General features: G+C 48.9%; 1 protein-coding gene and 1 long non-coding RNA gene across 4 annotated transcripts; one reads left to right on the top strand and one right to left on the bottom strand.

The window, feature by feature from the left end:
• Positions 1-1,309: 1,309 nt before the first annotated feature.
• LOC129604211 (uncharacterized) lies at positions 1,310-2,747 on the bottom strand. 2 transcript variants are annotated; one of them, XR_008694905.1, is made up of 2 exons: positions 2,606-2,747; positions 1,310-1,734 (listed from the first exon to the last, which is right to left on the bottom strand). It is a non-coding gene; the product is annotated as an uncharacterized LOC129604211 (long non-coding RNA). The 2 variants fall into 2 exon arrangements; XR_008694904.1 differs by lacking the exon at positions 2,606-2,747 and adding an exon at positions 2,275-2,416.
• On the top strand, positions 1,842-27,169 carry rassf7a (Ras association domain family member 7a). 2 transcript variants are annotated; one of them, XM_029153996.3, is made up of 6 exons: positions 1,842-1,957; positions 21,691-21,885; positions 22,575-23,500; positions 24,861-25,035; positions 25,119-25,226; positions 26,883-27,169. In XM_029153996.3, exons 2-6 carry the CDS (start codon positions 21,783-21,785, stop codon positions 26,906-26,908), a joined length of 1,338 nt encoding a protein of 445 aa, XP_029009829.1. In that variant the 5' UTR covers positions 1,842-1,957; positions 21,691-21,782; the 3' UTR covers positions 26,909-27,169. The 2 variants fall into 2 exon arrangements, with proteins under 2 accessions (XP_029009829.1, XP_029009828.1); XM_029153995.3 differs by lacking the exon at positions 1,842-1,957 and adding an exon at positions 9,757-10,197.
• Positions 27,170-27,953: the final 784 nt, after the last annotated feature.

Here is a 27,953-nt window from a genome sequence, read left to right on the forward strand (position 1 = left end):
AAAGCAGTTTATTATAGTGTGTCTGATATTTAGAGATCATTGCTTTCAATGTTTTATAGAGCTGATGCATTTTAATTTTCAAATATTGTCATAAGAGCATGAATCACTCTAAAAAAAGCCAACCCCACCATGGTGAGAAATGACCACAACTACAATGTCAATAACACTCACATAGAGACAAAATGCAGATATTTATGTGTCAGCACATGCCGTGAATACATCTAAAACAAACAGCAGATGTGGCTGATGTGATGATTAAACGTACAATCTGTCGGGGAAGTGATCGTTACATTCCCCACTGGGCCCCATCAAAGCTGTCAGAGACAGAAGGTTCACAGAACACAAACAGAACTGCTGCAACCTCATGTTGTACCTGAAATCTAACAAGATGGGTGTGAATGAAAACCAGGCAGACACTTAATGACAACACCCAAAGACATATACCATCATGTCATAGAGAGGGAATGTGTTTTTTTTATCTCATCTGAGGAATGTTTTGACTGGAGATGGGTTCTGTTTCTATGGGGTTCTGTAACTGAAAATACCTGAGTATGAGTTCAGACAGGCCCATGTACTGCTTGTACAGTACATGTGAGGCCATAGGATCCTGCTCGAGGGCACGTTTCATTCACGGCACGATATTTAGTCTGCATAACTCACTTTGTGTTGACGCTTTTACAACCCAAGGCAGACACGGAGTCCATAATAGTAAACAGCAGGCATGCATTTAGTCACAAATGCTGCTTTGTATTTATAGCTTTCTAAATTAAGTTTATCCTTTCCCCAACAAGTCGGATGACAAACCTGCATGTCCAGGCTCTATGTTTACAGGTGATTGTAAACGTCTTTGTGTAAAATTTGAATTTTAGTATCAGTACTGATTCACTGTAGCATTCACCCATGGTTTTGTTGGTGATGAAGGCTGTGAAAGCTTTGCTTAAGTCAGACTTCTGGCTCATTGTTCCCTATGTTATCACAGCCAATGCTGCATTTTACACTTGTTCTCTACCAAAGTCATGTGCGGTGCAGAAGACAAGGGGAATGACCTGTTGTTAGTAAGGTCCAGGTAACTCAGGTGGTTCAGGTGATCACTTATCTTGCAAATATGATGAAGATGTTTATAATACATAAACTGTTACCATTTGTTTAAAAAACATGCTATTGTTGTTTAACAATCTTTCTGCTTACACAGATACAATTTTGGCAGAAACATTTTTTAATCTGTACCATACTCTTTTTGTTTTTAATAATATTATAATATTTGTATGTTTATATCTCATTTTGACATGAATAACTGTCCACACATAAATGATTTATCCTTTTTTATATTTTACATTTTAAAAAATACATGTTTTCTTTTAATGAAATGAAAAATACATGTTTTTTGATGTAAGAAATTCAGAAGCATTTAAAACCTTCCGCCTGCGGCAGTTCCTCCTCATCTACATACAGGCTGTAACCTGTTGAACATTCTCTCCATTTCGGCACTAATATTTTTCTTGCGGTGGCCTCTGTGGTTGACATTCATTTTGCTACTTTTACTGGCGTTAAAACATTAAAATCTAACGAAAATCTACAATAAAAAAAATCTATAACTCGATCGATTGTCACTTCGTGTGGTCAGATTATGAATATACAAGAAGGTGATGTGAACTTTGTTGATCCTCAGAGGGTCTGGGACTGGGTCCATTCAGCCATGGTCAGGAAGATCCGGTAAATCCACCTGGTCACCTACTGTGATCAGATGTTCAGATTAAAAAATGTCTTTTTCAACATTTAAACCTTTAGTTTCAGTGTTGCGAACCGTAACCCTGACTTCACCCCGTATTTCTGCTTTTACTGTGAAAGTGCCGACCGGAAACCGGTGTTACTATTTTCTGGACAGATTCTCGCCGGCGCGTCTAGAGGCTGAAGTACACCGCTGCGCCTCGGACCCACAGCGACCTGTTAATCACTCGTAAGTTGTTCACTGTTAATGTTGGGGTTCGCTTTTCTGACAGAGTGACGTGAGATCGTCAGTGCGTTGGCGTAAATGCGGCGCTGCACCTGCCGCTGTTTGATGCGGACGATGCAGAGGACGCAAAACTTTCCTCGTCGCGCTGAGTTCGTGTTTCGTCATCGGGCTCGGTTCGTATCGTGCCGCTATTTGCTACCTTTAATGCATTGTTTGATCCAACTTGCTGAACGATACTGAAATGTCATCACCACCACCAATATCTGTCGTTAAATTACTGCGTTATGACCTCCGTTGTACCGACATCATTTAACACTCACCAGAACAAGTGGCCTGTGACGTTTATTTTGTCACTCCGTTTTAGGAATGGTCAAATCAAAACCGATCTCTTCCCTTTATTGTTTTCTTATACTTCCTCTGCTTCTCGCCCGCTGTTCGCTCCCTTTCAGCCCCACTTCTCCTGTACTTGTCATTTTCTTCCCTTTTCTCTAACTTCACGGCAGTGATTGGCCAAAATATGACTTTACGTCCCAGAGTTCAGTTCCGTTCAGGTTGTTCTGTTCTGTGGCAAACGGCTCCCATTGGTTCCCTTCTGTACAAACAATGCTGCGGAGCTCCAGCTTTCGGTCCTGTGCGCCCCGTTTCCCTCACCTTGACGTGGGTGATGCTTTGGGACCTCATATGTGTGTATACGGACCCCTTCTCGCCAGGTGAACGCTTCCCTGATAACGAGGCCCGCCCGCCGCGGCTGCAGCGGGGGGATTTTGCTGGCGCTGAGGCGCCGCGTTACAAGGCAGATGATTGTGCTCAAGTGTGCAGCGCGGTGCCGGGAAAGTGATAGACGTGTAATTTCAGACTGAGCAATAAACCCGCTGTGTAGCACTTGCAGACTATCTGTCTGTTCTGCTCTTCTGGTATTTACATCGGACCTCTTCTCTATAATTTAGTTTACTGCCCTGTGCTGGTGCCAGTGAAACATGATTCTTCAGGGATCCCGAATTTGAAGCCTGCTGTTAGGGTGCATATAAACCTCGCGCTTCTGAACTCCCTGATGTCGCTTCTGTCACGTGCTGATGTCAAAATCAGATTAATCAGCCTGAAAATTGATTTCTGCACCAGTGCTTTTTGCAGGTGATATATAATTGGACCCTGAGCTCTGGCGTCTGAGGATGTTTGTAGGTTAAACGGTTCGGGATGCAGCCCCGGCGCTCGCCTTCAAACACTTGGCGTAGACGATGTCGCACGGAGCATCTGATTAACAGATGTTTCGCCGTCTCCACTGATGCCCACAGCACGTCTTCATCACTTCTGACCCCCTTGACGATGATATTATTTGCACTGGAGTGGCTGGGCTTGTGCTTCGCTTCCCCGTAGTTATTTTCATGGCGCTCTGCTGTGACTGGCACGTGACCAGCTTATTTGCATTTGCGGTCGGGGCTTTTAAAAAACACCCAGGAATGTCCACGCAGCAGCAACAGGACCAGACGAATGGCGCGTCCTCATGTTTGAGCAGAATCCTCTGAAGTCACCGGACAGCGTTTTATCGTTCATCAGAACCAGTGCTCGGTGTTGTGTAGCTCTTAAATTATATACTAATATGAAAGTAGATGAGTGTGTCAGGAGTCATTTACTGTAGGTTGGTGACCAGTTCCCTGTCTCTGTGACTCAACTCAAACTCTAAACCACTCTCTATTTTGCTCTTCATCCCTTTTCCTTTTCCCGGACTCCTCTTTATCACCACCGTCCGGCCCCGATAGCCATTCGTCTTTTTTTCCCCACTCTGTGCACAGGGAGTGGTGTGTGGACAGTCATGTGACTTTTTGTCTGAACACAATTGCCGGTGTTTTCCATTGGCTGAGTTTTCTTTGAAAGAGCACTGGTTTCCCGGGTGATGGGGACCGGCGGCACCACTTCACTTGTCTCCGCAGCTCCCTCCTCCCCCTCCGGTCTTGCTCCGAGCCTGTTTTTCTTTTCTGTCGCTCGGTCTCTTCCGCGGGGCTGCGTGGTGGATCAGGTAGCGCACACACACGCACACACACACACACACACACACACACACACACACACACACACACACACACACACACACACACACACACACACACACACACACACACACACACACACACACACGATTGCTAAAGGTGAGCGAGTGGAGCTGTCCTGTTTGCCCTGTTGTGGTTGCTATTAATTCTTTCCTAGTCGAACATACGGCTTAACCTGTTTCACAAGTGTGGGAATCGTATCAAGTGCACAGAAACTCCAGGAAAGATTAGTCATTGATTAAACAATGACTAAGTGTTTGACAGATGCTCTTATCAGTTGTATCGTTGCCATGGGAGCAGGAGCAGCATGTGACACGCTTAGGAAAATAAGTGTGCTTGCATCGAGCTGCAGCAGGATATGACACAATGAAATGTTATTAGCCTGCGATGAATCATTGTGACTTTGAAAGAATGTAAGTTGTGGGCACAATTCAATTCCGTTCACGTTTATTTATACTGTATATAGTCATTTAACACCCAAAGGTTGTTTTAAGGCACTTTACAAGGTTTACCAGCCAACATATCCCACATAATGCAGGCTTTAAATGGAACTAATCACTAAATAGTATATATATATATATATATATGTGTATACATACATACTCCCTCTCTATAGAGGAAGGAACCTCCAGCAGACCCAGAGAGCGTCACTGTTTCGTGCATGTGTTTTGTGTAAACACGCTTGATCAGGCTTTCTAAATACCAGGCTGCACTATGACTCAATCCACGTGGGAGCCACAAGGACGAGACGGGTCAAAGCTATGCCTCTGCCGTAACGCGAGCCGTACAGCGGGCTTCATTCTTCTGCACGTTCCATGAAAGATGCAGCAGCCGTGGCGCGGACACAACGTGGATTGTGTCTGGAAATAGGGCCGCTCTGTGAGCAGGGTTGTTGTCCTGATGTGGTACCCCATCCACCCCCCACCCTTTGCCGGGCTCCGCCGACCAGGTGGTCCCTTCTGCTTGTGGTTACCATGGCAACGATGTAAAGTAGCATCGCCCCCCCTCAGGTGCACTTTATCTGATGACCTGGAGGAGCCTCTGTGCACACGCGCGCACACGTGAGCATCTGTTTGCTGACACTTGACCTCACACACACACCAACATAACACACACACCAAAAACACACGGCCAGAGGCAGAAGCGACTGAGTCGTATTTACAATAAGGTACTTGTCCATGTTAAAAAGGTTCACTGGTGCTTGTTGTTTGTATGACTCCAGCATATTAATCGTTCAGATGAATATCTATTTCCTGAGTGTTTGTTACTTTGTAAACAATCAAACCACTTCTGCAAGGAGCTTGGCCCTGGACCACCTCAGGCAGGTGAAAGGTCTGGCGTCTCCGGACACATGTTGGTTGAGATCCCTCCTTCTATTAACATCAGGCAAGATAAGCCGCTGTAAGGCTGGAAAAGGGCATTGAACAGGTTCTGAATGAATGGGACGGAGCGGGGCTGGAGCAGGTGTGATCGATCCGCAGGCTGGGAAACGCAGAGCTGATGCAACCGGGAGGAAACTGGCGCTAAGGCCTCACGGACCTGCCGCGGTGTCGCCGCTGACCCGGCCCAGACGCTCGATGGGCAGCGAGTGGGAGGCGAGTGGGAGCGACGGCTTGCTCACATATGGCCTTTGTCTAAGCGCTGATTAGTAATCTGGACTACACACACGCGAAGACCCGCATTAGCGCCATCAATTCAGTGTCATGCACATGCCCACTCCAGCACGCACTCAAACCGTCCACCACCTGGATGAAGATGGTGATGGCGGCTCTTCAAAATTCAACATGTCTTTAAGCGTCGGCACTTGAAGTTCTGATGAATCCGGTTTTTTTTTGCGTTTATCCTCTGCTTCAAACTAAAATTGCAGAGAATGGTGTGATTAGAAGGCGCTAACTCCATTATGCATCGGTGTCGCCGCGTCTCAGTGCGTGCGCGTGCATTCCTCTGTGTGTGTGTGTGCACTTCCAGAGCCCGATTGCAGCTCTAGGAAGGACTTTCTTGCCACAACACGGCTGCGGTGCTGCTTTGATCCAGCAAAGCCGCACCACGACAGAGATGACAGGGAAAGATGCAGCGAAAGCTTTTAAATGCCGTTGTTCCTGCAGGTGTTTGGCCGGCGCTTTCCCCTCAGAGGGATGAACCAGCGGCGTAAACAGTATTTCAATGAGCGGGGATGGAAAAGTGAGGTGGGGGGGAGGCAATTCGGTCAGTGAAGAGAACGAATGAATCAAAGCGACGACGGGGAGGTTTGACAAACGGATGTAAAGGAGCGTTGTTCGACAAAGTGGACGAGTCGAGGCACGTAGGAGAAGGTGTAAACAGACGAGACTGAGTGTCAGTGAGAGAGGACGGCATCCGGAGGCCTCCGGCTCGCTCGCTCGCTCTCTCGCTCTCTCTCTCTGGGATTTACAAAGCTTTTATTCACCCGTGACCTCTGACCTGCACCGACCCAATAGCTTCCCCGTCGTTAACCCGCGTTCCCTGTCCACCGTGATCACCAGCAGTGGACGCACCAATGCAGGCCAATAGTTTGTCCCAATACACTCACTTTGTCTTTGTTTGTGGTTGCCTCCATTCATTAACCAATGAATTCCGGGGCTGAAGAGCAAATGCTTCTTCTTCTTCTGCTTTTCTTAGCTCGCTGGTCGTCACTGCACGCGAGAGACACGGGAAGAAGTGAAGCGATAACAAGGCGACTTTGGGTTGTGTTGAGTGAGAAGTCATGGGTGTTTTGCTCCCCGCTCTCCCAGTGCCAGTCTGGCTGGCTGCAGCTTATTTGCATTTACTGATAGGAACAACACTGAGCAGCGCAGTGTGACACTAATGCAGGTTTATCTCGAGAGACGGAGGCCGAGTCGACAGCAGGATGGAAAGAAACTGAACAGGTGAAGGAAGGAAACAAGGCTTTTTGACTTTTAGGCAAATGCTTCAGCGAATCCTGAGTAACACGGTTACTCAAAAGCAATAAAATGACAATTCCACACATTGATTTAATCTCAAATATATTTTTATTGTTTTTGAGTGGGGCTAACTAACCCGTCTGATCGGACTGGACTGGTTTAAATATAAAAAGGGGAAGAACTCTCGAGCACACATCATGTTCTGAGCCAGGTTTCGGGGAAGAGAACAAAAGTCCTTGTCTGCTTTTTTGGCGTGGGCCGTGCTGTATTTTCATCACGGCAGTGCAATTCTGTTTTGCTGGTGAGCGGCGTCGCTCCTGTCATGATGAAACGCCCCTCGGAGCTGCGCTACTGGCGCAACAGTTCGGCCTGACCATAATGAGACAGCGGCGCTATACTTAGACATGTTTGGCACAAACACAGCAGGACTCCACCACCTCGCGTTGCCATGAGTATGAAAATCAAAGTCAACAAAAGTCCAGTCGCTATTTATAGATTTTTACTCTTATTTCATTCAATTCATTTGTTTTAGTCTTGGGCAACTTGTGGTCCACCTGCTAAAGGCTGTTCTAGTCAAAGGTTGAATAAATAGGGGGAAGAGGCCGGGGGCGTCAGCCGGGGGGAGATGGGAAGGAACGAGGCGTAGCAGCAGCTTAATTCTATTCATGGCCGGTGAATAATGGCCAACAAAGACACTATCAGCGTGTATTGGCCTCTCTGCGCTCCTCTCGCCGGAGCCTATTGAACTAGTGCCAGGCACAACTAGTCTGTTTCTCAGGCTGAGACCTATCTTCTTGTCTCCTCCTGCGCTGAGTTACGACCGGCCCGCCGCCCTCTCCCCGCAAATTTATACCCGTCGCCGGCGCGAACTCGCGACTGAGTGCGAGAAACCGGCGGCGTTGACGGGCGGAGGAGCGCTTTCAGCTTTTAGTGGCGCGACGGCGAATTATACGCTTTAAAATATGGTTTTTGGTTTTCTCCAAATGCAGCATTGGAAGTTTCCCGGGCCTTTTGTTTTGTTTCGCCGCTTTGCTGAATGCAGGGGGAGGCTCTGAGATGGAGGTGGGGGGGGGGGGGGTTGCAAGAATGTTTGAGTCACACTGAGGAAGAGGGATGATGTGTGAGGGCTGGACGCTGGAGGGTGGGCCGAGGGAGGCGCAGCAGTGGGAGGTGCACTGAGGAATGCCTGGAAGGTGTCAGCGGGGTCTGGGAGGCTTTGGACTGATAATCCACCGTATCTCATTACAATACCACAGCCCACAAGCCTTGTTGTCTCCCTCTCAAACCAGCGAGAAGGACTCGCTGCTTTTTCTTGTGTGAAACTCGTGTGGGTCTGATGGTGGACATAAAGTGTACTCACCTCAGCTTTTGCTCTCTAGGGTCCTTAGCGTCTCAGCAATACCTCAGGAGCCCGTGTTCCACTTTTATTCCAGTGTGCAGTTTAAGTGATTCGTCCCGAAACGCAGCTCTTAGATGTGCCAAAAGCTTTGCTTCGTGGGCAGAACAGCGAGAGCGTTGGCGCAGATGTGATGCGACCCTCTGCGGGGCTCCGTGACTCAGCCGGGCCAAAAAGCCGCAGCGTTTCTTCACCGCGTTCCTTTTGTTTGCATGATTCAATTCATCAAATTAATGCAATTAATCTAAGTCATCTATTTTTGGAACGCCCGCTCTATACAATGTGCACACTGGTTATTAGGCGCCGGGGCCGCGCGGCCTCATTAGTCTGTTTGGAATCCAGTCTGATGACGGAGCGCAAAGAAAGCACAAGAACGGAGCTGGTATTGTTGGAGGTCGCTGCTGCTGAATTGTGCAATTCCACTTCCACATCTGTACTGGTTCTATCCAGAACAGATCAATGTTTGTGTTGCAGGGCGTCTGAAGTGCATTTGGACCCTTTTGTTGTTGTTCCCTGTGCTACGATGACTGACATTATCATCTTAGATACTGTTTGCTCTACCAGGTCATGTAGTGCATATGAGTGACTCATGTTATATATTATACAGCTCTACTGAAAGCTTGTTATTGTAGTTTCACAATAGTCACATTCTTGGAATATATATGTATGTCGAATCAGAAAAAGTGATATGTAGAAATTGAGAACCCCAGTTGTCGAGAATCTTCATAAAAAACATATTTTGCAATAGGTACTGTCTCCTCAGGTTGTTCAGTCAAGCAGGCTTTACCTATGATTACAGAGTAGCATTTACATCTAAATTATTGATTAAAATCCCTTTGTTGTGTTATATATCTACTTGGCAGGAGGGTCACTACTGGGTCAGCATATGGCTTTATGTAAATGTGGGGATAGAGAGTGTAGAGCCATTCAAAGAGGAGCTGGGTCCCATTCAGGCTGCGTGGCCGCCCCTCAGCCTGACTTAGTGCAAAGAAGGGGGCTGTGGAAACGGCGACGCGGTTCAGAACTTGTTTCAGAGGAAACACACACACACACACACACACACACACACACATAGTTGTACTGTACCTGGCCTGCCGGACTATGACCTCATTCCCGGAAAAGGAAGAGAAAATCACCTGACGGCCTCATTTGTGTAATCAGCTGTTCATGTGACCGGAGGCTGGCAGGAGGATGTTTAATGCCTCAGGTTATAGATCCAACAAACACTGTAAATACATATTTAAATACACGTGCATGCAAAGGGCTTCCAGTCAAATCTGTTCTTACATCAGACTCGCTCTCTTACTCTCATGCCACTGATGCACAGAGCAAAATGTAATTGAAGTAATTCACGCAAAAAGAGAACAGTCAAGCTGAAAAAAAAACCCACACACACTTTCAAGTACCTGAAAAAGGGGAGGAACCAGATCTGTCAGTGCAGCGCGGAAGGGTGGGGAGAGAGAGAGAGAGAGCGGACTGACAGGGAGGGTGCGTTTCAGTGTGGCTGAGACACAGAGAGGAGGAGGAGGAGGGGTGTAGACAGAGAGACGGTGGAGAGAGAGAGAGAGAGAGCGAAAGCGAGAACTCCACAGCGTCTCAGATCTTGGCTGTGGGAAGGACACCCAGGAGAAGTGCATTCCTGAGGCAGCAATCGGGAGCGGGGACGCGTCGCGACATCCTCTCCGACCACGTCTGGCTGCCTCCGACCTCTGCCGGACTCTTCACACACACACACACACATACATGCACGGCCGCTGCCTCACACACACACACACACACACACACACACACCAGCGGCACAACCGGCTCGGCCGCTCTGCGAGAAGTGGAGGATTTCCCTGACAGACGCGGGGGAAGACGAGAGGAAATTAAACGCGGAGGAGCTCGTCTCAGCCGGAGCTGGTGAGTCTCGGGACTTTCGGAGTCGCCGGCTCTATGGTTTGGTTCGTCCGTGTCGGGAAGTTTCTCTTAAGCCAGATGTCTGTGTCTTTGCTGTACGTTGTCGCTTTCCTGTGAAGTATGAAGTATATGGTGTACTTTATGCAGCGTGTACCTGTTGACACTAGACCCAGGACTCAGGTGTTCCTGTTGTGAGACAAAGGACCCAAACCTGTCTGGCTGAAACTTCACTCTTTGAGCATTTGTGTTCCGTGTGTGTGTGTGTGTGTGTGTGTGTGTGTGTGTGTGTGTGTGTGTGTGTGTGTTTGAACTCTGTGTACATGTGACTTCTGTGGGAACGGTGAAACCAGCGCAGGCTGTCCCCGTCTCCTCGTCTCACAGGCAGCTCCTTTTTTTTTTTTTTTTTTTTTTTTTTTTTACCACCTTAGGATTAAAGATTAATTTGTAGCGGCTACGGACAGAGTTCAGCTCGCTCGTGCTCGGTGCTGTTAACCGTTGACGTGCTGCCCATTGCAAATAGCAAGTGCAGCGCGCCCGCTGGTTCCGGCACTGACTCATCCTCATGCGCGGCCGGCGTTCCACCTACCGTTCCCTGGTTCGGTGTGTGTCAGATAGTGGGATAGGAGCTCATTAGCAGGCTGCGCTCGTTATCCAATCAGGGCCATTGATTGGAGTCCTGTCCAACACCACCCCCACAGGAAGTGATTATTTTTCTACCTTGAGTGACAGCGTGAGGAACACAGACACACCTCGTGTGTTATCTGTGTTTGATTGTGCACTTGGTTGTGTGGAGATAATGTCAGCGTAGATGGATGCAGGGGAAGTAGCCAATTGGACTCATGCACGTATCATAGCTTGGATTTAATGTACTTGTGTTTCTCATGTACCTACACGTCCTTGTTCTAATATATAAGTCCCAGGTGACCTTTCATTTTATCCGCTGCAGATGCGGACTCTGCAAAGTTCAAGGCTGCAATGAAAGTGTGCATGTTTTTAATTAGCTCCACTTGGTGAAACACGCATAATAGTTTGGCAGTATTTGCTTGTGCTGCAAGTGGACAGAGCAGCGGGTGAGGATGTAACACACGGCGGCGGGGATTGCGTCGTATCTAAAGTTTAGACCTCATTACAGCGTCATGAGCGAGCGCTCAGAAGTTTGAGCTTTTTCTTTCCAGCCTTTAGTTCGTACTTCTTTACTCCCAGCTTCTCTCTTTGTGTGTGTGTCTCTCTCTCTCGTTGCCTGGATATTGCTCATTTTCTGTGACATGAATGAGGCTGTGAGCATGGAGGGAACAGCGTCCTCAGAGAGTCGACGCGCCTTGTTCTCTGTACTGTTATTTCTACAGCCTTTTTGCTGCACGACTACACAGATGGACTCTCCCTCTCCTCCTCCTCCCATTAGAAGTGTCTTTTTGTCCGTCTGTCGGCTTGTCTGTCTGTCTGTCTGTCTGTCTGTCTGTCTGTCTGTCTGTCTGCCTGCCTGCCTGCCTGCCTGCCTGCCTGCCTGCCTGCCTGCCTGCCTGTCGGCCTGTCTGTCTGTCTGTCTGTCTGTCTGTCTGTCTGTCTGTCTGTCTGTCTGTCTGTCTGTCTGTCGGCCTGTCTGTCTGTCTGTCTGTCGGCCTGTCTGTCTGTCTGTCTGCCGCCTGGCTCGCGTGGCACGGGAAGAAAGTCCACCCCTTTGCACAGCGAGACATCTCCAGGGACTCTTGATGGGAATTTTCAGACTCATTCTTCATGCTGGGAAGTAACTTAATTTCATGCCATCCTTATCAGGAATGTCTCCCAACTCCTGCAGATGCTCTCAGGGCCAGAGGTAATTGGAAATGCTAAGACAGCATGACAGTGAAATAATATGTTTGCATGTTCGGGTCGCTGGGATGGTTTTTGAGGAGGTGGTTTGAACCTCTCTCTCTCTCTCTGTAGCTTCTATTCTTTGCCATGTGTTGCTCCGCGGACAACCCCCCCCCCCGCTCCCTCTTGTTCTTTCCGTGCGTCCTTCCCCAGCCTGTGCAATGTGACGGAAGGTAGTGCTGCGCTCTGCTCATGTCGGATCCATTAGGGATGAAAGCACACTGCAGTGATAAAAGATTGATCTGCTCCTCTTTGCATCACATTCACACGCCTCACACCCCGCTCCCTCATCCTCCCTGACACCCCTCATTTCCAGCCCAAAGTCAACCCCCGATTTCAATTCGTCAAATCATCTGTACTCTTCTAGACGAATCACCCCTCACCAAGTTTACTGTGGCAAACTTTTGTTGTTCCTCCAGATTGCACGAAGGGGCACATTTACTTTATCGTTGTTTGCGATGAGCTCAGCGCGTTGTACAAGGTCTCCTTCGCTCACCAGGCGTTTTTTTTTGTCCTGCACCAGGAAGGGTAACATGTACTTGGCTAGCACAATCAGTAAAACACTGGCATCCAGCCCAGAGTACACAGGCTTTACTTCACCTGTTGTATCCGCGGAGCCGAAGACAAACACAGCAGACCTGTAGTTTGTCAGCTGCGAGGCTATAATTACTGGGAGGAAGGAGGGATTAGCAGGAGGAATTTCGCCGCTTTTACGTGTGTCAAAAGGCATCTGTGCTGTAGAACTTTGTGCACTTTGCTGGAAGTCTGAATCCAATAGGGGGGTTGGGAAAAAAATGATCCTCGTGGTTGAAAGTTGAAAAGAGGATTCAGGTGAATGCATGAAAGTTCTTGAATCTCCTAATCTATCCAAATCATTTTAGTCTTATGTTGAATTAGGCGACCTGCTCTCTCAGAGCCCGGTCCACCTGAGGTCATGTTCTCCAAGTTAGTCCAGCATAAAGTTCACCTGAGGGGGTCCTGTCACATCCTGTCAGTGTGAACTTCCTGTAGCCCTTCATGGGTGTTTGCTCTGTCAAGTCATCAAACTCATAGCTTCACATTTCATATTCTGCTGTAAATGTTTGACGCGACTAGCAGGGTCTGGTTGCTGGGGCTATGGATGTCTGTGTCTGTTTGTCTCCCAGTTCTAACCGTGTGTGGTGACGGTAGCGCAGGAAACTTCTCTACCAACCCCTTGGGACGCTCATGTGACTCGGTGAGCGTGTTTGTGTGTGAGCAGCAGGTTGCTCCCTTGTTCAACCAGCCATAATGTGTTGACTCTCTGCACACAGAGCTCTCTGAACAGTAAATAACACGGTGCCTCCGCCAAGGGCCCAGGACAGGGGTCCTTGAAGGGGGGGGGTCAAGACACTCATAAAAAACCCCAGAAAAGATCTGCCTTGGGGCTCCCAGATACTAAATCAAAAAGCAGGAGAGGAGGGTAGAGAGTGGATCTGACAGAGCCATCCCTCACGCTGAGAGGCTTGATGCTGGACCTGTCATTGATTATAGATGTGCGTGATCAAGCATATTCGAAGCAAAACAAGCACATGTTGCTCATGGGTAGATGCCATCTGCTGGTGCACACAAACACAAATCGATGAGCAGGAAGGAACTTGCGTTGATTTCCAAAAATAAAAAATGTAGCATTTGAGACGCACCAATAGATAAAGGTGAGGGGGGGGCAAGGAAAACTTTTTACCGAACAAACCTGACCAGACCCTGAAACTACGAATTCCATCCTTCTAGGGGGAAACTGCAATCGTAAATGTTCAGAATGTTTATGTTTGCAGGTTTGTTGTGGAGCGTAAACTTTAGACCAGGTGTCCCAGTCGCCACCTTATGCTTGCTTAGATTTCCAGCCCACACCAGCTTGATTCCCATGACTGAGCGACAAAGCAAAACAGATACTCATTTCATCCGTGGCGATGAACAGATAAGACACATTGTAGGTGTCAGGTTGCGCACTTTCCTGTGGTTTTGAAGATGCAACACGCGAGTCGGGCCGAGGCCGTGATTCAAGAGCAGCCACAGAACCGTGGGCGGAACGAAACCTGGTGCCACGTGAGCTGTTCCGGGTTTTACATATGGAGATGCTGTCGCTTCCTGGCTCTCGGCCCTAACTCTTACCTATCGCCTACTGCGTGTAAACTCCACAACAGCGGCCTTTTTAGTATTGAACCGTGGGTGCGGGCGTAAAGGCAAGCGTTCACCCTGGTGTTTTCTCATCCACACAGTAATGACAGGGAGAGGGACAGTTATGTGCGACACCTCCCCATCATGCTATAAATCAGTTCCCACGGAGAGGCCCACCCTGAACTTTGTGATCCTTGTGAAACACGAAGGGATCCCACCCTTTCTGTTGATTTACACGGGTGCATCGTTTTAGAGCTGGCTATTTTCTGTACTGTCTGGACTAAGATGCAGATTTACCCCGTAGCACAGTTTATCACAGCAGGAACCCAAAGCTGGCAGCACATGCCCCGTCGGTCTGATAACCTTGATGCTTCCTTTTTGCTGCCGTACGTTACGCAGAGATCTGCACGTACAAACTCTTCTGGATCCATTTCCCTCCGTGTTGACATGTATGCTTCTCTCCAAGTGCAAGGTAAATTTGAACTCCGTCGGTAAACACATGGAGGGTGTGAGAAGAGATGCTTTGCATAGCAGCCCGGGCTCGGCCGTGGAGGAATGCGTCGCCGCGTCCGGCCGGTGGCTTTCTCTCAAACTTCCTGCTACAATGTCACAGCCAGCAACTCCTAATTTCAGTTTCTAAGCCAAATGTGATGGAATACAGCAGAGAACAGGTTGCATTAGCCCCGGTAGGAGGTTTGTGAACTGCCCTTATTGCATGTGTGTGGCCTGAGATTGATGTCTTACTGCAGCAGGAAACCAGGTGGATTCCTTCATTTTCATCTGCAAAACCAATAACTCAGCAGATGGGCTGTGTTTTCTTTGTGCCGGAGTCGTGTGTTGTTGCTGTAATGTTACCATTTCAGCCCAGCGCAGGAATGTGAACCTGCTCTTTTCCCGGATTGAAAGCTGCCTAATTGAAGAATAGATTTAAGTCCCCTGTATTTCACAGGGCTGTGAGCTCCCTGGTGCGCCACTTCTCTTTGCAGCCACACTTTAGCATGCCCAGGGAAAAGATACCAATGGCAATATTCCCTGGCAAGTGTGTATTGCATCATCAATTGCATGAATTTAAAGTATGATGAAAGACTAACATGAGTCTCAGTCACTGGCTGGAAAAAGCCTCCTGCAGTACCTCTGCAGCGCGGAGGAATTTAACCAGCAGGAAGTGGCTTTAATTCCAATTGTTGAGCGGCTTTGCATTTACTTTCTTATTGCATGATCAAAACTAATATACATTGTAGCCTCTTTATTTTAAACTGTGCTTTGGAAGGTGACAAAAAAGTGGAACACAAAACAGGAGTGAATAATTGATATCAGCAGACATGGAAGCAACTTTTAAATTACTAATGACTTCAGCTTCAAACCTGTGACACTGGAGTCTGCGTCGTTCCCAGCTTTCCAGCGATTGGTGCCCGGACCCACCAAGCGAAAGGGTATTACAGCACGTATGCCAAAATAAGACACACTATAAATAGCAAGTGATGGTAATTTGACACTTCCTTGAATCCATAGCCGTACGTGCTGCGTAAATTGCATCTTTTAAAATTAGTGCGCTTCGGTCCAAAATAAAGCGCCTGGTTCGAGTCGGCCCGTCTGTGCTCGCATACAGTGACGTATTATTCTGGCTTTGTGATGGTGTTGTCTCCGCCTGGTTGTACGGACTCATTGCTCATCCTATATGCCTTCGCTATCAACTCACGCTGTGCCAGAGTTGGCTGGGAACAGAGTGATGTCCTCCTTCCCTGGGAAGTACTGCTGAGTCAGGCCGGGGCTATATAATTACACATGGGTGCCCATCAGCACTCTGAGAGCCTCCCTTCCTCGCTCGCCCCGACAATGAGCTCTGCTGTTCTCGCGGGGCTCAGCCTGCAGGCAGCCGGCGCTCACCCCCGGCCGAACCCTCGGCGGAGGCCCGCACCGCCCCGGCCTCCGACGGGCAGAGCGTAATCCCACATTATCATTCCCAGTGCTACCTGCCCGCTCCGTGGGCGGATCCGTGAGTCATCGCAAACAAATTTCATTGTGTGTAATGTACTGTACTTGGTTGACTCAAACAAGCGAAGGGCCGCTGCCAAGTCAGGTATGCGTAAGTCTTCCACTGGATGAGATGAATAGCGTAGTAGTGTTTGATTGAGGCCAGGCCTGTGTAAACTACCGGGGTCACATACTCAGGAATGTACCTGCTTAAGTTTCATTGAAAACGGGTATTTTTTTCCATTTCCCTCTTTTCTATGGTTCAGCTCCACCATCTGTCCGTGTCAGTGCTCATGATTCACGATGACTGGGATTTCACACTAAGTGCTGTTTTTACACAGTGTGACGGTAGCGGTAGTGACAACCACAGGTGACGGCCAGACTGGATGTCCATGTCAAACCGGCATCAGCCTCAGTAATGGCCTTTAATGTTTAAACCCTTCCTCATCAGACATCGCGTGCAGCTTGCATGTCTGCAGACGTGGCAGCATTAGCACGTTCATCCAGGTGAGGTGGAATTTTGAGCTCCTTGGTGAACGCCGAACAACACTGGACGTATTTGACCTTGATTCGGAGCCAAAGGTGTCCGGTGTATTAACGAATGGGACGATCCTCTCTCATCGAGATTTCACACTTGGACGGAGCAATCATTGTAATAGAGAGGGCCGAGGGCTGCAGCGACGCATCCCTGTGTGCGAGCGGGACGACAAAAGCTTATTAGCGCCGATCCCGATCCCTCTACGCGGCGTCATTAGCATGTCAATAGAGCAGAGACAGAGACGGACGTGGGGCCATTTTCCAAGAGCTATTCGGTCGCGAGAACTTGGACTTTGTTCTGAGAAGTATTTGCCAAATTAATGTTGTGTGAAAATATGTATTATTCATCAGGTGTGCTGGAGCTTGGGTTCGGCTCCGTTAGCGGCAGCCAGGCAACCGTTCAAGGCTAATTAACAGGCGGGGTCTGGAGAGCGTAGCGCAGCCTGGCCCTCCTCGGCGAGGCAGCAGCGATCATAGTCACTGGCGATAAAATGCACACTTTTACTTTCAAAGCGCCTCTAAATGTGTTTTTGCTTGCACAGACAAAAACACACACACACAACCCCGGGTTTCACACAGTAGTGCATGCATGGTAGTACAAAGCCAACAGGCCGCGGCTTGATGCTCCAACGCCTCCTACACAAACTTAAATCCCACAGCTGTGACTTTTTTATTTTTCCTGCGCTTTATTGGCTTTGCTGTACACCATCAAAGCAAACGACGTCCTGCGTGAGAGGTGTGTCCACGCCGGGAAGATTGCTGGGTTTTAATATCGCCCGACGATCCTCGCGTGTCAAGCGGACCACTCCCTGCTCTCCGGGTGCAGGCGGCGGAGCGCCGCTGGCTCTACATGTGGTTGGAAGCGCTCTGGGAGTTAATGGCATCTGATGGAGGCGTTAGAAAGACGAGCGGATCAAGGTCTGAAAGGCTACGGCTGTTCTAGCCTGCACAGGCAGGTTCTACCTTTAGAAATACTTCAAATACTTTATTATTAAATTGTGAAAAACACTGATGAATTTGTAATAAATTATAAACCGCCTTAGGTTTCCTGAGCCGTGGGCCTTTTGACAGCAGAAGCTTGCTCACTGTAAATAATGATGATCGTGGCTGTTTGACCCGGTTGGTTGCTCCTAGCGTCACCTGGATAGTTCTGTCCAAATTGAAGTGGTGCTCAGAATGTTGAAAAGCTCCAGCAGCTTGGAAAGAGAGTGGAAAGAGAGTGTGTGATAACTTTTTTAATATCTGGTGTATGCAAGCTGGCGTTAGACTTCAGAACCTGCAGTGCTGTGGGGTGAAGAAGCGTCTGAGAGAACCCATGCGATCCTTTAGATCTCCGCAGAGAGTCGCTTCTAATTGCTGAAGCAAAGGAATCATTTTCTGCCATTATGAATAATTATTGTGCTGCTCCAACACTACAGGCACATTTTGGACTTGTGTGTTTTCAGTCTCTCCGGTCTTTGAGGACATAAACTAATCTCTCTTTAAGGACTAGAAAACGAGGGAGGAGGAGGAGTAAAGAATGCAAAACAGGAGGGCGGACAAAACTATCTGTTTAGGCTTCTATTGGTTTTATCGGTGGCGACATGGTGAATGCAGCAGAATGGCAGTAAAAGCCGGCGTGGCGCAACACGCCACGCAACCCGGAGACGCCGGGGGCCACAAAGAAGGCAGCGCCGTCTGCTGAGTGTGGATCCGGCAGAACAATGGTGTCTCTGCTGCCCAGATGAGAGCAGGCTGCTCCGTGCCAGCGTGTTACTGGCTCTTTGAGTGCTCGTGTATCTCTGCCAACCTGGGGCTGAGTGGCACAGAGGCTGGAGACGCTCCAGCCGCTGTTCATTGTCCTCCGCCAGTGACGTCTGACCCATTATGTGCCCTTTAGCCGTTGGGCCGGGGGCATATTTTCTCCGCTGACACCGATACCCAGCCTTTATTTGTTTTTGTGTATCTGTGTTGCTCTGATCTGGGCCAGTGTGTGATGCACACGCTGCCCTTTACCCCCGGCGCTGCTCCTTGGACCGGTGCTGCGGCAGAGATAGGACGGGACTCGCTTCGAGGTCAGAGCGTGCGCTCGTAAAGATAGCGCCCAAGATGGCGTCGGCGTTTACGAGCCGACGCGCACAGGCTCACACACGAACGTGTGCGACGCAGGCCCGACCCTTGACCGCCGCCCAACGGCTGTGCGCTTCCTGCGAACGCGCTACACGCCCAGTGAGCAGGCGGTTCGCGTAGCCCCAGGGCTCAGGTGTTGGCGAGCTGCAGTACGTTAATAACCTTTAATTTTTTTCAACGCGTGCTTTCCGATAGTGCTCATGGAGAGAAGTGAGTGGCTGAGGCTTTTTCTAAGGAACTTGAAGGTTGAGGCGTGTCTAAAATTTGAATCGTAACTAAATCAAATTTTACCAATGAATGTTCTCTTGCAGACTTTCTTCATTGAGGTTTGTTTTACTCAGTCGTGGGGGGGGTGTTGTCCGGGAAAAGGCCGATCAGTTCGCAGCTCGACACTGATGCTCACGCGCCGTGGCACCCGGACGGGCCGCGTCGGCGGCCTCTGCGGCGGCGGCGGCGCTGACGCTAAGCGCTTCTGCCCGGAGTTGAATTCACACAGGAGCACGGGGGCCGTTACGGTGGAGAGACAGGGCCACAGACAGGGCGATGAAAGATGCAAAGCGGGTTAGCTGGATGGGTGACTGATGATGGAATCGCACATGGCTCCAGTCACTGCTCTTTTCTCCACCCGTCCTTTTTCCTCATTCTCTCAACATTTCTCTCCATTTGCTCACGGCCCGTCTTCCTCACAGTGTCTTTCCATCCCCTTCATCTTATATAGTAGCATGACTGGTCTGTTTTCTTTGTCCCGTTCAGCCGATAGGATCCCTGATTGCTTCAGTCAGCTGATTACCCCCAAAGTACTTGTACATGTTCTTGATTTCTTTCTTGGTACAAAAAAAACACGATGACAAGGCAGAGCTCAGAGTTTCAGCTGAAACTGCGTGTCCTGTGTTGTTTGGGCGGGTGGAGCGCCCGTGGAAATAGGAGCCGGGGTTTCTTTTTCAGGGGGCAGGGGGAGGTGACCGGTGGTCACAGGGTGGGGTTTGGAGGTGTGGAGCCCCGTCGGCGGTGGCGTCGTAGTGACTGAACACTTTATGTTCGACCACAGAATTTGCATGTTGTCCTCTCCCTCCTGAAACATTTTCCTGTTTATAACATTATGTAAATCTCCCACAGCGGTGGGTCCGTTTCATAATCCGGGAACGCTTGTCGACGGAGCGTCTCCTTCATCTGCTCTTCAGCGGGAACCGACGCGGTACTGTACTCCAGAAGGAGCTGGGTCGGCCGGATGTCTGCCTCCCAGGGCTGCTGCGGCTCGGTGACGCACCGAGCACAGACGGCAACCTGAGACTCGCAGGCCTGTTTGTTTCCTGTTAGTGCAGATTATCACATTTCACCAGCCGGGAGGGACGAGAACTAAGCATCATGGGAGAGTGACATTCATAGCTGGGAGATGTTTGTGCGTTTGGGTCCCTGGTTTAATGTGATTGTTACGGTATATACAAAACCTGGAAAGATCCAAACCCCTTCGAGTTGGGAGCTGTGTGCAAGTTTGTTAGTGTGTAAACCACATTGATTCTGGTGAAGCAGGGCTAACGTGCTAACAGTTTTTCAGCTTACTCCAAGGTGTGTTCTATTTCATAGAGGAACGTTTGGTTTCGGGCTGTAAGGTAAAGACTTTTCACCCCTTCTGTTTGGGGGGAAAAAAGCCTTAGAGCTAAAGCAAATGCTCAAACCTGCTCAAATGAATTATGTTTTGCCTCACGGGACACTCTGTGCCCCGTCAGGGTAATACTATTTGCTGCGTTGGAATTTCAGGAGTTTGATTTTGATAAGCGCTCCCATTTCAAAACAGGTTCCCCTCCACGATGAAGTCACCTCGCTCAGATCAGCCATGTCTCATGGCCGCACTTGTTGTTGTAGCCGTTGCCCCCCGACCGCGTCTGTGTTCGGCGTCCAAGCGTCCGGGGAGCGCCGGCCGCGCGGGTCGGTGGCGTAGCGGTGGGGGGAGGGGGGGGGTGCTTTGTTGAGAAAAGCATGGAATTCTCCCGGCTGGCGGATGAAGTCAGTGCATTCCTCCAGAGCAGCTCCCTATAGGCAGCCGGTGGAGCAGAGCCAGCCACTGAATGGGGGCAAGATAATGGTGGGGTTCGGTGTTAAACGCCTCCCATTGAGCACTGACAGAAAGAGAACACCATCTGCCTGACTCTGGGTGAAAAGTTGCCTCCTACCCGCCTCGGCTACAAAGTTGCCAAGTTCTGCTGATCATCCTACGGCGGCCCGAGGCGCTTCGCCTTTCATGAGCTCTGCGGTGTTTTATTACCTTGTTTTGAAGCTCAGTTGTGAAAGTACAGGGAGGCAGGGGGTTACGAGACCGGGGCCGATGCAGCGATAGTCATTTAGGCTCAACCTGCTGCTGGGCCGCCTGCTGCTGCGCTCTCTGAAGTCTGCCGAGGCCCGGTTCTGGGTCCCGTCGAGGTGGATCACACCGAGAGGCTCAGACACGTGCACGCCTCTCCCGCTGCGTTCCTGTGTATTTGTGCCCTCTCCCCAACGTGGGCACACTTGAGTTGCTCCACTTTCCCCGTCCGTTCCCCCCGGTGGTGAGCTATCGTAACGCCTTTGAAGGAGGGCAGCCGAGCGTTTAATTGGGTTACAGATTGGCATTTATGCTCCCAGGTCCACGAGATACCGATGCGGCTCCATCCGACCACTAGGAGCCCTACCAAACAACGGCTGGTGATGTTGACATTTGTTCAGGGGTTGTTTCGGGAGGGTCTGTGGGAACTTTTAGAGTTTTCTGATAAGGTTAGAATATAATTTTGTCATACGTTGCGTTGTGACGTCCAATACGCACTTGGAGCCGTGACATTTTGTTTTCAATGTTACCCCAAGGACTCATCATGTCCCATCATTCCCTAACCTCTTTTCTTCCCCTCTCTCTCACAGAGTCAGTGCCATGCAGCGTTGACCTGAGTCAAGCCAGGCTGAAGTGATTCGCTTTGAAGACCATCTTACCCATTCACTCTGCCCGGTCCCAGATGGAGCTCAAAGTGTGGGTGGACGGGGTGGTGCGGGTGGTGTGCGGCCTGTCTGAGGAGACGTCCTGCCAGGATGTGGTCATAGCTCTGGCGCAGGCCATCGGTGAGTAGCCCTGGAATAACTCAAATCATCACCCGAGGTACTTTCGCATTATCTGCTTAACAGTTGATCGAAAGGCCTCAGGCAGCCAGATAACCGTCCCGCTAAAGGGGAAATTGATGCCCACGTTGCAGCGGCCCTGCTCGGCGCTCACCTTTCCATTCGCCGCCGACCCAAATTGCGTCCGTCGGGGGGTCCGCTCGGCTTTAAGCCGGCTATCCGGCCCCGAGTCCTACGGCTTTATTCGAGCCACACGCTGCTGCAGCGTTGAACAGCATAACTCCAGATTTAGCACTCTCCTCCTTCCATGAGTGAGCTGCCTGCCAAGTCATTAGGGAGGGTTTGTCCTAATTTCAAGGTCCTTGTGGAAACTTTGGTTTATTTGAACATTTTTTTTTTTTTGCGCGTTGTGCTCGTCGCGCGCGGCAGCCTTGTGTTCCAATCCTCGGAGGCAGAGATTTAAAGGTATCAGCGTCGCCATAATATGTCTGATGTCATTTGTTCAATAGGCGTTACTTGTGTGGAACCGGTGGGAGAAGATAAGCTGCTGCTTTAATTTCAGTTGAGAAAAAAAAACCTTAAGTAGCACATTAACACGTTTGACTTATATACATTCAGCTTAATTTATCCCGTTTTTGTGGTTTATATTGTGTTCTTTTGCATTCACTCTGTGTCTCTGTCTCTCTCCCCAGGTCAGACAGGCCGTTATGTTCTGATCCAGCGTCTTAGGGACACAGAGAGGCAGCTGCTGGCCACAGAGAAGCCTCTGGAGTCTCTGGCTAAGTTAGGCCAACATGGAGGTGAAGTTCAGTTCTTCCTCCGCCGCACTGGCCCGAGCAGCAGCGACGGACCTGGCTCAAAACCGGACAGATCGACCCCCCCACCTTTGCCAAAGCATCCTGAGCCCGGGCCTTTAAAATGCAAGCCTAAGAAGGCGCTCACCTTTAACCTGGGACCATCCACCTCCCCTAGAACCAAAGTTAAACAGTTTAATAGGTCTCCTCTGGACTCCTCAGACCTGAGAGTCTCCCCCTCCTCCTCCCCTAGCCCTGTTTCACCTCATGCGTCACCCTTCTCTCCCTCCCCATCCATGGGCCCATCCAAAGAAGAGGTCTTTCGGAAGGTCCTTCAACAACAGGAGAAGCTAAGCTCCATGGAGGCCCAGTTGGAAACCCTTGAGAAGGAGTCGAGGACCTGGGAGCGCTCCTACCCATCTCCCTGTCCCTCGCCAGTCTCCGATGCCCGTTTGCAGGAAGAGATGGGCGCCCTGGAGCAGGCAATTTGGAGGAACCAGGCGGAGCTCGCCCACGAGCAGCACTGGGAGAGCGAGCTTCAAGCCGAGGCGGAGAGCGAGCGCGCCATGAGGAGGAAGCTGGGGGAGCTGCACGCGAAGCTGGACGAGTGCGGGCGGCGGCTCCACGAGTTCTCGGTGCGCTCCGCCCAGCTGGAGCAGGAGATCCAGCGGGAGAGCCAGGCGGAGGTGAAGGCCGGCAAGCCCGAGGAGCCCCTCGAGGCGGTGAAGGCGCAGCTCCAGAGCCAGGAGAGACAGGGGACCGAGCTGGAGCAGCAGCTGTCAGAGACGGTGGCGGCTCTGGGGAAGGCAGAGTCTCTGCTGAAGGTGAGGAAAGACGCCATTAAGCTTCGACTGTTTGATGGGTGTGGATCAGCTCTTCATTATTCATTCTCTTGACATTATATCGCTGACGTCATAATGATTTCTTCAATTACTTCTGTGTTATGTTCTCGTCACCTACCCCATTGTCTTATGAGCTATTTAAGCGTGGCTGGACTAGTTTGGCAGGTATCGTCTCGCTTTCTGCTCTGAAACACGTAGTTACTGTCTGACTCTGTTTATATTACTGTAAATTGGCAGGGCATCATATTCTTGTTCCCTGTGCTTGGAAACCAAGATTAAAGAGTTATGATTTGTAGAACAAAAGCCCCTTTTATTGGATCTCCCAGTTATAGTTTGTGGTGTAGCTGTTTACTTAGTTGTGGTAGTTGTCATAGATGCAGTTGTGTCAATAAAAAACGAACCCAGGTCTAATTGCAACTTCGGTTACTTCATAATCCAAATGAAGACTTTGAAATCCACTTCATGGAGCTTAGGCAGAGGAGCGCCTGCCAGGGGAGGGAACCTAATTAAATTCCTCTTTTTATTGTAGTTTGATGCAGAGTTGTGGATGTTTGTGTCATAAAAAATAATAATAAGCTTCTCGTGGGGACCTGCCCAACGGATTCTATAGTTGGTGGGACCTACAAAGGTTGAGTCACGATCAATTTGCCAATTATACAGAAAACCACCTGCTGCAGAAGGAGCGTTGAGCTTTTATTGTTCTCTCACCTGCCAGGATGGCTCCCACCGCCGTGTCACAACATGTAACCGTGGGCTCTAAGTGTTCATGATGCGATTGCAACCGCGGAGGCATTTCGCCACCCAGGCCGTAATTGGCCTGAAGATAAAAGATGCCTCCATTTGCTGTAAATGACAAGTTTTACACTGGCCACAGTTGACAGGAGCTGGGAGCACGGTGCTGTAGAGGCACGCGTGGTGCCACTCAGCGAAGGCCGCTGGTGATGATGAGACCGGAGCTCCTGCTGATGCTGCTGTGGAGACACAGTGTCTTCATGGAGGGTCTCTGAACTTCTTATCTGATGAACACAGTGTGCATGGGTAACTGTGCCTCATAGTGCTGGAACCTGATGGAATTAGAAACTTGTTGTTGTGCAACTTGGATGATTTGTTGCAGCTGATAATAGTTGATTAATAGTATCCACATGTGCCTTCAGATTAGACATGTGAACTCTGCTGCCCTCTTGTGGCGAGAATCTGGTAATACAGCAAAATCAGCAAACCCGCAAAATCAAACATTACTGTATTATAAATATATATATATTACATATTTAGCTCGACCCACTTCTGCCTGCACAGACACATAATTGCTGACTGGGTTTTCACTTCTTTTTTTATTTTTCAGGACCAACAGGACATGATGGAGGAGCTGAATAAGGAGCTGAGGCAGTGCAACCTGCAGCAGTTCATCCAGCAGACGGGGGTCCTGCCGGCACACACCCACTCACGCACCGAGCTTCAGGAGCAACTGGAGCAGTTAGATCTAACACACCTGCTGCAAGATGGATACAAGAACGGAAGTAAGGAAACAACAGCGGCCGCCGAAGCCTTATAGGCTGTTAAGAAGTGTTGATGTGCATCCACTTCCCTCTCCGTCTCTCAGGTCGCAGCGTGACTCCAGTGGAATCGCCCCCTCGGCCGACTGCCAAACAGTTCCTGGGGCATCCGCGCAACCTGCAAAACCCTCTAGTGTCCAGTCTCAACCCCGAGGGTGTGTATGTGTGAGATCCTGCCGCTTCCCACCTCCACCCTGCTCTGCTCCCCTCCCCTCCCCGTCCCCTGATCCTGGTTTGGTTTAAGGCTACGGCTGCTGTTTTTGCTGCTGGGTATGCCGGATGTCCCCGCTACTCCTCAGCCTGCTCCCTTGTCTTTATCTCCTGAGGCTGGACCACTTCTCCTCTGTGCCTAACTCTCAGTCCTCTGCTGATCCCTGTTCCTAACTCCCCCCAGTCAATTTAATCTTCCACATCCCCTCCTATTCATACCCCTGTTTGCTTTAACTCCGCGGGGCTTTCCCTCCTTTGATATGCTCTCTTGTCCTCCCCCTCTCACTGTTTGCATCTGGATAACAGTCATAACAGTTGCTGCTTTTCTTATCCTCTGAATGCGTTTGGGAACGTCGTCCCAATTCCCCCCTCTGTAACAGCCTCGGGTCAAGAATTGTCTGCCAGCGGTTGCTTTTTCACTGTATCTCCATGCAATGCATCAATCGCACTGGGAATTACTGCAGCAGACGTTCTGAATGTAGCCCTATGTTTTTATACTGTGACTTAGACCGATGTGAGATCAGCGTCATTTGAGTTTGCCTTTTTTCTATAGCTAATATTTACAGTGGATTCACAAACTATTCAGACCCTAATGTTATAGATTTAATTCTAAATACTACTAAAACTGTATCTATTAACACCCATAATAACACTGGGTATTTATTTCAGCACTTTATGCTACTGTGACAGCTTTGCAACTGGATTTGAGTAGTTTATTCCTAGTTCATCCCAACAGATCATCACACGTTCCCTCTGGTGGGAACCACGGTACCTGGGAATGTCCTGAATACTTTCTGAAGCCACTGTTCAGCCACTGTATATCTATACAATGCCTTGTACTTTGGTGCCGCCTGACTTCCAAAGACCAAGAGCCTTTTCACAGAGGGCTCTGCAAAATGTAACATGCATTGCACTGCCCCGTTCTCTCCCTGTGTGAAGCCTTGGCCCTCGTTTGCACACACGTCGGTGGCTGTGTACAGACGACCAGTCCTTTTGTTTCGTTTCTTCCAAACTGTACCTGAACATGTTTGTTCTCTCTTTACGCTGCTCGCCAACACTGGAAGTAATAGTTTTTGGTTGGTTTTCTGTTTTCTGCCACTCGGCCACGGCCTGCAGACAGATATTTCTTTTCCATCATTTTGGACGCTGTCTTGACATTTCTGACATTTGACCTGTCATGACTTGCATTGTACCTTAGTGGTCCTGTAGCTTTAGGATGGTCTACTAAGAAACATCTAGCAAAGAAAGTATGATGTTGTTTTCATTTTTACCCTCATCTTTATAGCTGTTAAAAGTATTTGACGACACAAATCACCTAAATCAGTATTTGTGGTATCATAGTGCTCAGCATCTTGTTATCTCAGTGTTGGTGACAGGTCAAAGCGACGTGTGCCCTCTCGTCTCACTGCATCGTGGTGTTTTCTTTCTGGGATTATGCAGCTGCTCTCTGCTTTATATTCAACATACTTCTCATTGTTAGTCTGTACGGGTAAAGTAACGAACTTGTTATGTTAGATATGTGTTTGTCATTCTGAGCCAGGTCTTTCCTGTGTTTTGCAAACAAAGGGATCATCATCCCCACTTATTTTTGTGTCTTGCAGTCCTGACATCCCGAGAATCATCATGAAGTTAAAACACGGACCACAGGCCAAAGGACACTTGTTCACTGTTCTGTCACACTCGCTTCTTATTTAACCCCTTTGTTTGTAACTGTTATTATTCAATCTGCAATTATATACTTGTATATACATGAGACAAATATATTTACAGAGTTTTGCTACTGTAAACACTGCAAATATCTGTATGAAATGTAAAATAACTTAGGAGCCTTTTACTTAGAGAATTATGTATTTAAGTATAATAAAACTGTGTATTGTCTTTTAGCTAATCATTAGAAGACTCACGTTTGTATCTCTTTTTTATTATAATATCCCTCATTTATATAATACATTTGCTAGAAATGGGGATGCAGCACTGCCCTGCAGTTAATGAGGGCTGCAATGAACTGCAAAATTGACCAAACCCCTTTTTCAACAAAGTCAAACTGGAACATTAGAAGGAAAGGATTTTTCAAATACCTAAGATCACAATTAGCTCATATTGAGAGTTACATCAGATTTGCTAATGTTGTGTTTTTCTTTACTGCACTAAATAATGAACATGAGCCCGTGTGCACCAAACGTTATGTGAAGCTCCTATGTGAAATCCATTATGAATATCTTATAGGCCATGAATTTTTCATGCTTTCCACGTTGCTTGTGGTGCAAGCGGGTCCCACGATGCAGCATAATCATCCCGGCCAGTTGAAAGTCTGTGTTCACAAGTGGAGGGTTGAAAGTTCACTAAGTGCATCTTTGGATGCTGGAGCCGCTGTTGTTATGGGTGCTGTAACACAGCGTGACCAACCAAGACAAATGAATATAGAAGCACCGCAGACTTAACAGTGGAGTTTTGTCCACTTATTGTAGATGAAAAAGTCGGAAGATCCTTGATTCAGTGTAAGTTTTCTCTTTTAATGTACTGACAACAAATGACCTTTTGGGCTTTTGCTATTCGCTGTGTTATGAAGTGGTTCAAACATCATAGGACATCTATGGCAATCTGCACAGCACGCCTTTCCTGTTTGTCTGCCACAGAGTAAAAATGTTGGCTGTCACACTCCGAATACTGTG

This window comes from Betta splendens, chromosome 6 (assembly GCF_900634795.4).
Source record: "Betta splendens chromosome 6, fBetSpl5.4, whole genome shotgun sequence".
NCBI lineage: Eukaryota > Metazoa > Chordata > Actinopteri > Anabantiformes > Osphronemidae > Betta > Betta splendens.